Source organism: Vanellus vanellus (assembly GCF_965231255.1).
Source record: "Vanellus vanellus genome assembly, chromosome: 3".
Lineage (NCBI taxonomy): Eukaryota > Metazoa > Chordata > Aves > Charadriiformes > Charadriidae > Vanellus > Vanellus vanellus.
In genome coordinates, this window is record NC_138907.1 from 64787113 (window position 1) to 64799832 (window position 12720).

Here is a 12720-nt window from a genome sequence, read left to right on the forward strand (position 1 = left end):
CAAACTGTTGAAGTAGAATAATACTGATCTGAAGTCTAATGGTACAGGAAGCCATCGCATAAGGTAGTACGAGCAGTGAGAATGTCCCCCTCTGCTAGACACAGTACAGTTGTGCTGGTAACACTCCCAGCTTACCTGTAATACTGCAAGAGTACCACACCATGGGAGAGATTAGCAGGATAAAGTGAAATGCAGAGGAGAGCCAAGGAAAAGAGTAAAGAGGAACAGGCAGAATTTTTCAGGGAAAATTAGTTACTTAAAAAAAGTTACCCAAGAGACAAAAAAACCACCAATACCAACCCTGAAAAGTAGCAAGGCAGAAAAGGTTGTACACACAAAATAAAATAATGATCATAAAGTGTAGGACGGGCAAAAGGTAAATCTGAAAATGAAAAATGTAAGTGTTTTCTAGCAGATATTTTAGTCCATTGTAAATATGGCCTAAACTGTCTGTCTTGCGGGTGGGATAGAATGGCCATTGTGACCACTGGCATTTCCAGGATGGTTTACTTAGAATTCTGAATTTAAAATTCATGGGTTCCCCTGTGATTGTCCTTCAGAAGACAGTTTTAAGTATTAATAATCCTGCATTTAACTGCAAGATGTGTAGCTGGGGGTTGTTCTGTGAGAAGACCTGATGTGAGTTGATTTCTTTTGTTCTAATAAGTTCTGTTACAGTAGTTCCAATCTGATGCCCAGGTCCTACCACACACGGTGCAACCGCACAAAAAGCGAGACATTTACAGTAAGAAACAATGCATCTGTTGGCCATGGGCATGTAAAGAAGATATAAGCTAATTGCCGTGTTCGCATGGGTCTTCACTGCTCTTCTGCTTCCTTTTAAGGAGATAGCCTCCTTTCTACAAGGATTTTGAGGATACCACTGAGATAGCTTTGCAAATGTTTACAAGTTGTAGCTCCCCAGGACAAGATGCAGATCAGAGAAACATCATCAGGCTTACTTGACAGTCTAGCTCAGGAGGAAGAGAGGCTTAACTTCTTCACAGAGTCAGTCAATACTGGAGTTTGTGACAAGGTCACTTAATATGGAAACAGGTTATGCGTGATAAAGATATTCAGAAGTGAAGTAGTCTGTATTCACAGCAAAGAAACGAGTAGTGGAAAGGGGGAAAAGAGAAGGGTACTATAGTCAAAGCGGTGAGCAGCACTTCAAATTGGATGTCTTTTGCTAAAGCCAGAGGAAGTGATGCTTGGGACCAAAGATCCAGACCTCAGGCTAAACGTTTTACATGTGAGGTTAGAGGACAGGCTTTGTACTGCAGATAGAGGCCCAAACTCCCAAAACTTAGCGGCTAGTTGAATGCAAGAATTCAGAGAGGAGCAAGTGCAGCATTTGGAGCTAGAGGAACATTGCTGATATCTCCTAGGTCTGTGTTGCAAGTGAACATAGCTGATTTCTGCCAGTTAACTGAACTAGCCTTTAACCAGTCTGGCTCAGCTGCCTGCTGGTTGTGTAATCACAGGAGCCAGGAGGCCAGCAGATAATGATCACTGATGGAGCTATGCAAGCTTTTGCAGGGAAATCTCACATGACTTTACCAATGAAGTTTTAAAGGCATTTTGGGTGTGCCTGTGCAAGCTGTTGTCGTCTTTTCTGACAGCAGGGCAGGTGTGCATTAAACAGGCTACTTGTTACGCTGCCAGCTTCAGCACCTGAGCTCAAAGACGTGCTCCCTTCAGGAGCGGCAGCCCTGCCTTGGTCTGTGTTAGTAAATTAAAAAGGGCTGAGGTGCAGGAACTCTGTCATTTATACTGTTTAACTATTACAAAGGCTCTCTGGTATGTTTCTGATCCAGGTTGTAATTGTGGCCCCACGTCTTCTTACCGTCTGTCCCCAAGGCTACTAAGAAAATAGCTCTAAAGGGGTCCCAAGATCTAACGTAATCAAATTACCTTTCTATATATGACCATCCCAGAATTTTCTGAGTCCCCAGCTACATCTTAGAGGTTAGCCCAGGCCTGGGCTGTTCCCTAGGGGTGGACTGAATACCTGTTTTGGTAATGTGAGAGAATAGTGTTCTGGCCAAGGCTAAACCGTGCCAGCTCACCTCGGGGCTAGAGAACAGGCCCTGGCACTCTTTAAATTACTGGTGTACATGTATCATTTGAATTCGAGGTGGAAGCCTTGAAGCAATTATAGAAAGACCTGCATAGTTTTTACTTGGTGGAAGAAGAGAGCAGAGATGTCAGCAGATGTGAGCATTCAGCACAGAGGAAGTAGCTGAATTTGTGTTTGTATACGTGATGAGATGTAGGAGGGGGGAAATTGGGGATAAAACCTCTCTAGGAAGTTGTTAGTGAGGTGGGGAACATACTGGAACATCCCAAAGGGTAGTTAGAAATGTAGATTTAAAATCATCTCCTGACTGTTCCTGATCACTTATTTCACATGTATCTCCCCAGGATTGGAATATGATTCCATTGACAGTTCAAAGCCTTCCCTATCCGTGTTTGCCTGTGTTACCAGATGTGATTACCCTGGGAATGCTTCCTTCAGCTAGCTTGTGTGTTGGGCATGGTCCCTGGCCTCCAGAGAAGAAGTGAAGTTGAGGCACTCTGTACCTGTGCTAGGGAATGCCAGGCAAACTTACAGAAATGTGAACTAGTGTTTTACTTGAGAAGAACCTGTAACACCTTCTCTACCGGGTGGTCAAAGCTGGTCCTGGATAAAGAATTTACATGAAGGCACTATTAAGATTTGAAGACAAGCCGTAGGTCACCAGTAGTGCCAAAGCTTGTTAAGAAGCTGTGTTCTGGTTCCACAAGTTGCTGCAGGTTGGAGAAACTGCAAAATTGATGATAGTTTGTGTCCTACCCTTATTGCAGATCACTTCAGGCAGTTGATATTTGAGATCATGAAGTCACCAAAAGTGACTGGCTTATCACCAAAAAGCCTTCAGACATAGGCTATCAGACAGAAGATAATATAACATCACAATGTTTTGCTTCTGCTGTCCAAATAGAATTGGGCAAACTTAAGAAATGTGATGGTAGGGACTTGCTGAGTCAGCATAACTCTTGTCGAGCACCTGTCAGCATTTATTCTTTTGGCAGAAAAGTTGGCTTAACCTTTCAACTGCAGCTGCTTTCACATATCCTGTAAAAACAAACTTCCCTTAAGGAACACGAACACCTAGCATCTAGAAATGTCTTCCTCCTCTGAATCATTTATAAAACCACGTAAGCTTGAAAATATTTTACAGTGTATTTGAAACTATTTTATGTTCCTTTCAAGAGTGTTGTCTTGGCTACTGTCTCTGTACAAACTAGTTTTCCTTCCCATCTGTTTCAGCAGCCAGCCCGTCCCTACCTCCTGCTCCACCAGCTCTTTCTCCAGCCCCCACAAAGACCTCTGCAGGTACAACTGACCCTGAGGAAGCAACAAGGCTGCTGACTGAGAAGAGGCGCCTTGCCCGTGAGCAGCGGGAACGGGAGGAGCAAGAAAGGAAGGAGAGAGAAGAGCTTGAAAGGTGATTCTAGACTGCTGCAGTGCAGAAGATATGTTTTTAGCAGCCTCCTAGCAGCTTCTTGTGTGTATTCTGTTGTTATATTGTGATATATGAAGCACAGTACTGAAATGCAGGAGGCACAAGTTCCTCCCCGAAAACAAATTTTCCTGTTGGGGGTTTTTTGTAGGCGCACTATATACCTAGGCAGATCTGTAAGGTTAAAACTCACCCCAAATAGTGCTTTAAAAGAGGACAGGAGGAGAGAGAAAATCCTTGCTGTAGTGATTCAGTGTTTCCTCAGAGATTAACAAAGCTATACTTGTTTATTCCAGCTAGGGAACTCTGCACAGCTGTTTTCAACTTTGTGATTGGGACAATGTCTCTAGCTTTGATTTCTAAGATCTCTACCACAGGTGGTGTTTAGGTGTCCAACAGCTGTGACTTAAAGCTCTTTGTTTTCCCATTTAAAATCAAGACCCCCAACAGTATTGGAGTGTCTCATTTTCTACTAGAAAATGAGTAGCCAATCTGGATACTTATGACTGTCACTATAACACAAGTTGAGCACTTTTTTAGAGGGATGCCATGCCTGTGGAATTTGTTGGAGTTCTTTTAACAATATTGCTGAACATAGGAACAGAGCTAGGTAAAATAACCTGGCTTTCCAGAAGGCTCACAAAGTGGTCCCTCTCAAAAAAGGTTTTAAAGAAAATAAGCTACTGTGGCATAAGAGTAATATGCTGAATAAATAGTAAGACTGACAGGTTCAAAAGAAAAGGTAAAGAATAATCAGCTTTCACAGTGAAAGGACTTTTCAGTCTGTTCAGTGCTGTCATAAATGAACTTGAAAGGAGTTGTGGCCAGTGAAATAATGCTGGGCTTCAGTGAGATAAAGCAGTTGTGAAGTTTCAGATGTATCTTATATTGCTGAGATACAAAATGGAAGCTGAATTGCAATACTGCTGAGCATAAAGGAATGCATATAAGGAAATAATCCTAACTTAACTCATGTGGTGTTGGTGGTCTCTGGGCTAACTATTTCTGAGGGAAGAGATCTTGTTTGGAATTGAGTATATGAAAGTATCGGGTAAACATGATCAACAAAATAAATGAACTGTTATGAGTTACTGGAGAAGAACAACAAAATGAAAATGCCATTCTGAACTGTCCAAGGTGAATTCACTTCCTGATTGTTTAATTTTATATTTTTGGGGATAGTAAATTCAGTAAAACTAGGAAAATAAGTGCAGACGTCAAAGAAGATCACAAGTATAGAACAGGTCCCATATGAATATCTACTAAACAGGTGGGGATTTTTCAGCTGGGAAGACCATCTGCCTTCTACTTCTGAGTGGGGATATGATAAGCTACAGAGTCCTGAATAGTTTGGGTAACATCAAAGGTGAAGGGGAAAAGTTATTCACTCCCACAATCAAGGATGAGGGGGCATTACGTGAGGTCAGGAGGTAACATTAAAATCAGTAGAATTAGATACCTTTTTTGAATTCAGGAGTCGTTGCCACAAGATAAGGTGGGTGCTAAAAATGTATACTATTTCAAAATACGATCAAATGGAATTACAGAAAGAAGTGTTTTGCAAGATGCATTAAAGTCAATGATACTGTTTCTGATTCAGAAAGTACCTGAGTCCTAGATCAGTGGAAGCCAGGCATATGCTGGAGAAGAATTGGTATTGCCTTGCAAAATTTTTATGTTCCATAGGGCTTCACCCTTCACCTCTGCTGAAAGCAGAACAGACAACTTGGCTTGACCCAGTTCAGGTGCCCTTATGAATGAGAGAGTAGTGCAAGCTTTATCCAGCTGTTCTGCAGTGCTTGTGTTTTGGGTCAGGAATCTGGTGGTTTGGGGTTTCCCCATCCTTTTTTTACTTATTTTTCTTATGCTTGTTTCATGATTGCAGGCAAAAGAAGGAGGAGCTGTCACAGAGGATAGCTGAAGAAAGAGCTCGCCGAGAAGAGGAAGAAGCTCGCAGGCAGGAAGCGGAAAAAAAAAGAAAGAATGCAGAGGAGGAGAAGGAAAAGGAAGAACGGCTGCGCCGACAAGCAGAAGAGAGAGAACAGAAGGAGAAAGAAGAGATGGAACGCATTCAGAAACAAGTATGCTCCCCTCCTGGAATTTCTGTGCTAGTCTGGTTGGCAGCAAAGTGAATGAAGCAACACCTCTTATGCAACACATAGATTAGAGTGATATATAAAATTTCAGTGCTATATATAAAGTGAATAGGGTTGTAGCAGAGTTCATTCCGTAGAGTGGTTGGAAGAGCAAAGATGTTTCTTCTTGGCAAAAACATGTGCTAGGGAGTTGAGTTTTGTTGGTTTTTTTTTTTTTTTTCCCTTATAGAATTTACTTATATAGAACAAATCCTTTCCTATTCCTGATAAATTGTGATGAAAAAATCAATAGAGTTGTACTGGAGGATTTTAATGAATGATGTTATACCAAAGAACTCTTTGTCCCCACAGTTACAGAAAGTCTAGATGCCAAGATAACTATCCAGAATGGTGGAGACATAGCACTGCTGAGTTCTAATCCTGTGCCCAATATTGCTTTAGTGTGGGGCTAGTGGGAAAGGGTAGGTTTTGATCACTTTAATCAAGCCTTTACCTAGTGCAGTCCTCCTGAAATCAGAGCAGCTACTCGAAAGACATGAGTAAATAAATCAAAATACAGTTTTTCAAGTGCTCTTATTTTTGATGGGCATAATATTGGTTTACCAGCTTCAGGAGAGGCTGTGATAAACATTTTGGATAGGATTCTTCTCTTCTCACACATGCTCTTTGTGCACGCGCTTTCTTGCCCCCAAAATTCAGCACTTCAGTCTGCTTCATAGACGTTAGGTTTTTGTCTTCTGGTATATAATTAAATGTCCGTTTCTGAAAAGAAACGTTTAAAGGATTGTGTTAGTGAATATAGCTTAGAAACTATAGTTTACTTTTTCAGAAGATGTATGCTGCATTCTTTGAAATGCTAAACTGAGGTACCTTCCCAGTTTGGCACTCAGATAACGCATGGCCAAGTTTTTTTGGATATTACAGCCTTAACAAATGAACGGTTGAAGTAGTTCCATCATACAACACTGTCACTGTCAGGGAGAAAGGCCTTTCTACAGTTTATTCCCGGTAAGCTTTACATTTAATCAAAACAGCAGGAATGGAAAGCTTGTGCAAATGTACCTGTGGCTTTTTTTTTCTTGGTCTCCTTAAGCAACGACTCTCTTGGGCAAATAAAACATTCTACTGCTTTTGCGTGACTCAAAAACATCCACCACTCAAAACATGCATCTCTTGACTACTTTCCTGGCTGCTGTTTTAATGGTGAAAGTTAGGAAATGTTTTCCTCATTTGTTAATCCAGTATGCTTTCATGCACATGCCCCAGAAAAGGCACAGAACCAAATATGATGTCTGTTGTTTAGTTACGTGTCTCTTAATGCTATGTAAAACATGGAGATTAATCAAGAAATGTGAAATTCAGTCTGAAAAGATTGTTGGTGACTTGTAAACCCTAAAAGTGTCTTTTCAGGGTGTTGTAGATATGCATAGTTAAGCAGATATCAGTGTAAATGTGTCCTTAAATAGTAAATTATTCTTCACTTCTTTTTCTTTTACCATCAACTCAGAAAGAAGAGGAAGCTCGCCTACGGGAAGAGGCAGAGCGGATTCGATTAGAACGTGAAAAGCATTTCCAAAGAGAAGAGCAAGAGCGCTTGGAGAGGAAGAAGGTAACTCAGTACATACAAAGAAACTAATTCATTTTGCCTTAGCAGTTTGCTTCCACCTCAGCTGTAGAAAGTTATCCATGATATAAATGTGCCCTCAGAAAAGCTGCAGTCCTCATCTGCATAGCCTGATGTGAAAGTGAAGGGAATATTGCCAACATTAATAAATAATTAATCTTTTTGCAATAAACACGTGCGACTGATAAATGACAAGCAGTTGTGGTTTGGGAGAGATATTTTTAAATTAATGCCAGCAAACATTATTTTACCCTTTTACATTTTATTGTAGAGGCTTGAGGAGATCATGAAGAGAACTAGGCGTGTAGAAGCTGTAGATAAGGTCAGTGCTGCTACTTAATGTGTAAATATCGGGCATGTTTCACTTTAGTGCTATTTTTAATTTACAAAACTGTGCTTCCTTTGTAGAAACCCAATGACCAGCAAAATGGACACATATCAAAGGCAAATATTACTGGAGAAGCAGGTATTGTGTTTAAGTGTGCCTTGAGCACAACCAGTTAATAAATGCATACCAAGCACAATGATTTGAGATACAGTTCTGAAACTTGGCACACTAATTGCAGTAAGGAAAACCGCGAGAGGAATATGACTGAAGTCTTAGCAAACGTTACTTAGCCTTTCTGTACAGGTAGTTAGCCATTACTAAATGAGTCAGCTGTTTTAGCAACTTTGTCACATTGGTGTTTAACGAGAGGGAGTTGCTTACCAAGTTTAATTATTTATTAAGTGAAAAGAAACACATTCTTTTCTGGTTCTGATTACAAAAGAAACTGATTCTGTAGTTTCTTTTGCATAGTATTACAGATGTGGTTGTTGCAGACTTATTCCATTTTTTTAGGTGGTTACTTCATCTCAGTCATAAAAACAAACTGTTTGTTATCCAAACATCTCCCTGTGATTTCTCTTCCACACCTGCTACCTTATTCACTTGCTCTTAATTTCTGTTTCTTTCAAAATTCAGCTCCTACAAAAGCTTAGAGTCTCCGTCACACCCACACTTTCAGTCTTCCTTTCTATTCTCTTCCCTCTATCTTTTTTTTTTTCCTCCTGGTTATTTTAGACAGTTTTATATAAGATTTTAATATGAAGCAAAATAAAATGTAGCTCATATTCAACAGCCACCAAGTATGAATTAGCAGTATTTAAAGATACTGAAGTCAAGCTATCAAACGGCTTATCCTATTGTAGCATAACACATTTCTCTTTTGTGTTTGAGTTGAGTAACGCGGAGGACAAATAACAGCACTGGCTGTGTGTACTCCTTTTTTTATATGTTTAAAGTGAATGCTATAATTAGCACTGCCAGGAAACCTTTTGACACAGATTTCATTGCGTGTGTTTGGAAGTTATTTGTTTACGTATTTTGGGGAGGGGGGAGGGGGAAGATGGCATCTGGGATGCCATCTTTTGCTGCAGCCACTGTTGAAGGTGCTATAAACCACATAAATAGTTCTTCAAACTATAAATTACTCTGATAACCTGTGGCTAGCACTTTCCTGCCTGAGGTAGAAGACAGTCACTTTCCTAAGTAATACGAGGATTTGGACCTCCATTTCCCCAGGCCCAAGGGAGGGCTGGAGGCCTTGAGTGATTGGACAGAGAGAAAACTGCGTTCACCTTCAGGGCTGCTCTACCGTTTGGCTTTGCTTTATCTAGATATGCTATTGAGTTAAAGGTATGAATCAATGGATGTGTTTCAGCCAACTCTAACTTTTCATATTATGTCTAACAGACTTCTGACTATACACAAATGGTGATTTTTCTTTTTGTTTCAGTCTTACTGTTTGGCAAAATATGAGGAGACCTTTGTGGGAACAGTTAAAGCACACGCTGAAACAAAATCCATCACCTTTTTGTCATTTGTTTGGCCTCTGCGTCAAAATAGGAGATAACTCTCCCTTTCCAAAGCAGAACGTTCTTCTGCTTTTCTCTTTTAAATGTTAAAGCCGATGTATTTTCCTCTTGTTCCACTTGTAGAAGCACTGAAACCTGTATTGCTAATATCTCTTGTGTAAAAGCTTGCCAAAGATCAGACTAAGACATTTGGTGTAAAAGACTTCAGGCCAAGCATTTAGAGCATAGCAAAACAAGACCAGCTGAAGGAGAGTCTCATCAGATGAGGTTTTGGGTAACCGAGATAAATGTGTCCAAGCCTGTGAATTCTGAATTATCCTTGTGAGTATCCTAACAGATGCTAGTACAGGTGGGGTGCAATTGCTTTCTTTTACTGAACTGTCTGTGAATTAGTTTGACTGTAGATACAATGCAGAAAGCTGTAGTTGTACTTTAAAAGAACATCCTGAAGCAGGCCAATAACATCTATCATGTGGAGTTTGGATGAGGCACAAGGATACTCTAATTTTATGTTGCTCTCTCTAGCATTTTATAGTAGTGATTTGCTACTTGTTGAAAGAAGTATCTTTCCCGTGGAGTTTTTTTTTTTTTTTTCCTCCTTGATTTCCTTTTGGGTTACAGTCAGTGATCTACACAGGAACCAAGAAATACCAGTGTATAGAATTGATGATGTCCCAGTGTTCTCCTATTCCATTCTGTATTGCTGCTTGAAAAGTGCCAGCATAATTTTCTGTCAGAGGTCAGCCTATTTTGACCACTGACTTATGTCTTGGAATTGTGTATATCGTTGTAAAATGTTTATTCTTGTCCATAAAGCTAAAGCGTTGAAATCTGTGGCATTTAATTTGGAGCTGAAAAGGGTTCGTGTGCCCAAAAACTTGACGAAGGAGGCGGGGTGGGGGAACTCTGTTATTTTAAATCTGTAGCTTGCCTTGACTGTGCTGTCTTGTGTAGGAAATATTTTACCCTAATCTGCAGGTAGATGATGTTGCTTGGTTTTATGAAAACCTGTTTTCTCTCCAGTCGTAACCAGTCCTGCATCTCCCTTGGAACCTGCAGCAGGACCTCAGCTTCAGCATGCATCGCAATCTCCGCACAACGGGCAGGCCGTCACCTGCACGCGTGTGATTGTTTCACATCAATCCCCTGTAAATATGGACAGGTAAGAACACTGCTAGCTATTGGAGGGTGCTTAGAGGATGAGGGTTACTAGAGTAATAAATTATTTTCAGACCCATGTATTCGTTAACTAAACAAGATACAGCTTTTCAGTCTGCCTTCTTTCCTGTTTATTTTTATCTTTTCCTGTGTTCATCTTTCACTTAGCAGTAACCCATTTTTGCCAGCTGATAGGGAAGAATTTTGTAAAAATACAGCACGTTCTTTGCAGTGTTTGGAAGAACACGTTGTTTGCCAGCAATTATTATGTAAATTGAAACTTAATGGAAAGGGCAATTTTTTCTGTTCCTTTCCATGAATTAAGCTTCATAAATACCACTCTGGATTTGCAGTGCCAGTTTTCTTGATTGGAATAATGAACATTGTGCTTTCAGCCTAGATGTTTCGATTCCTGAACTGCTTGAAGCATTAGCAAGTTTTGCTTACTAAGCAGAAGTTCCTCATGTGAGATACAGGCCTATTCACTTTGGCTTTGCATTTTTAAAAAAACCCTTTGTCCTCTATAAGGAGAATTGGCGGGGGGGGGAGCAGATATTTAACACTGGGAGCTCTCTGTAGCCATGAAGCAAGTCACTCAGACTTTGAGAAATTGTCGAAATGCTTGAAACCTCGGTGTGGAACCGAGTGAAGCCTATTACATAAGCATGAGCTGTCAGTTATTTCAATTTTAGTAATGCAGAAAGCCAAATAATCCCTTAGTCCTTTCATGTTTTATGCAGGTAGTGCCAGAATATGCATGGAAAAACTTGAATGTGGGAAGCCATCACACAGCCTGTAACGGGCGCTATGCTTCAGGGTGTGATTGGCACTAATTGAAGGAGGAATTTGCCCTCTCTCAGTCCCTCCATTTGCCTGGGGGATCTTAGCCTGCCGTCATGCTGACAGGGATGCTCCTGCTGAGAGAAGTTCTGTCAGTGACACTGAGCACTGAGCTGCATTGGATGAGCTGCACAGAGCTGCCTCATAATTGTCTCGGGCAGCTATTAAATGTTAATCGCTTCCAGCCTTGTATGCACCTTGATGTTTGTAATATAAAATGTGCTGCGCTAATGTATGCTGCCATGTAGCATTATAATCCGTGTGGAAGGAACCTCAGAGTGGCCAAAGTGAAGAATGAATAAATGAGATTGAAGAACAGCAACAAAAGTAGGAAGTGTGTGTAAGGCTGCTCTGCCAGGTTGGGGTGTGGAGGGACTCTACTTTAGAGGTACATCCACGCTGACTCTGAAGCATCCTGGTGTAACCTTAGCCCAGGTAGCCTGAAAATCTGTTGTAAGAAATACATAGCAGCATAGATTTTATTGCATGGTGAAAGCCACAGGTGCCAACAGCACTTCTGTTGTATCTCATGTGCTGCGGTTGTCTGGCATCTAGATGTACGTAGCGCACACAAGAGCAGCAGGTGGAGATGGTCTCTTGTGTGAACACCTCATTCCAGTCCCAAGAAAGATTTGGGGGGGGGAGGGGCTTGTGGCTGGTGCTTGTATGGACAAGAGGAGGGAGTGAAGGAGAGGAGTCTTAAGGCCTAGAGCAAGTCAGTCTCATTCTCCTACAGTGGAGGCAGCGTGGGAGGTTTCATTGGGTCCAGGACAGAAGCAGTGTGTTGGTGGGTCTGTGTTGTACAGCACTGGGGTCTAGCCTGAATGCGTGTCTTTGAACAGGACCAGTGGTTGGTGTTTAGTGACCAAACCCAGAATACCTGTATTTGGGGTCAGAATACCTGTCTTTGGGATCACTCCCCAGGGGCTGCAGGTGCTCTGTCCCTTGCACCAGTAGCGTTGAAGGAGGGTGACCTGGAAAGCTACTAGAAGTTTGTGTGAAGATAAGGACTTCTACTCTGGGGGGTGTAGTAGGAAGTTGCCTGACTGCTTACTGTGCTGAACCTTCATCCCTGTTCCTCCCCATCGTGTCATCCATCCTGTGTCAGCTCTGTGGCTGGGGTTCAGTTGGAAATAGCATTCTTGTTTCCATGGTCATAACTACAACGCAATGGAGAAAAATTAAAATAATACTGGTGGAGTTAGGGCAGTTTATTTAAATATTTCGCCATTCGCTGTTGCTGCTTGTGATCAGCAATGCAGATCTCGTTGTTGCATGGAACTTCGTTAGCTTTCCAAGACAATTGATCTTCATAAACCCTAATGAAAATGCTGTGATCTGCTGCATTATTTACCATATATCTATTCTCAACAATTATTAGTTTTATTAATAAACATTTATTGCAGATGATAGATTGGCACAATCATCTATCCCACCTAATAGTTTGTCAAAATTTTTGTTGGTATTCTTACTCCTGTGTTCTAAACAAATGAAGATTAATCAATTTTCCTTAGGCTTAAAGCTGCTTCACTTTGCATGGCGAAAGAAAAAGAATAGATATATTTGCACGTGAATTGAGCTGTTTTAACATGCTAGCACTCAAGGTTTTCAAATAGATTTTACATGAATTCTGAGTTCA

At 41.0% G+C, this 12720-nt stretch overlaps 1 protein-coding gene across 1 annotated transcript in view; it reads left to right on the top strand.

Annotated features, from left to right (window-relative positions):
* MAP7 (microtubule associated protein 7) overlaps positions 1-12720 on the top strand; it is a gene marked incomplete at its 5' end in the record, with an annotated part of 108590 nt that overhangs the window by 89987 nt on the left and 5883 nt on the right. Inside the window, 6 exons of the mRNA XM_082481073.1 lie at positions 3314-3491; positions 5392-5587; positions 7110-7211; positions 7498-7548; positions 7635-7692; positions 10107-10245. Of these exons, the coding sequence (XP_082337199.1) occupies positions 3314-3491; positions 5392-5587; positions 7110-7211; positions 7498-7548; positions 7635-7692; positions 10107-10245 (724 nt within the window). The remainder of the gene's footprint in view (positions 1-3313; positions 3492-5391; positions 5588-7109; positions 7212-7497; positions 7549-7634; positions 7693-10106; positions 10246-12720) is intronic.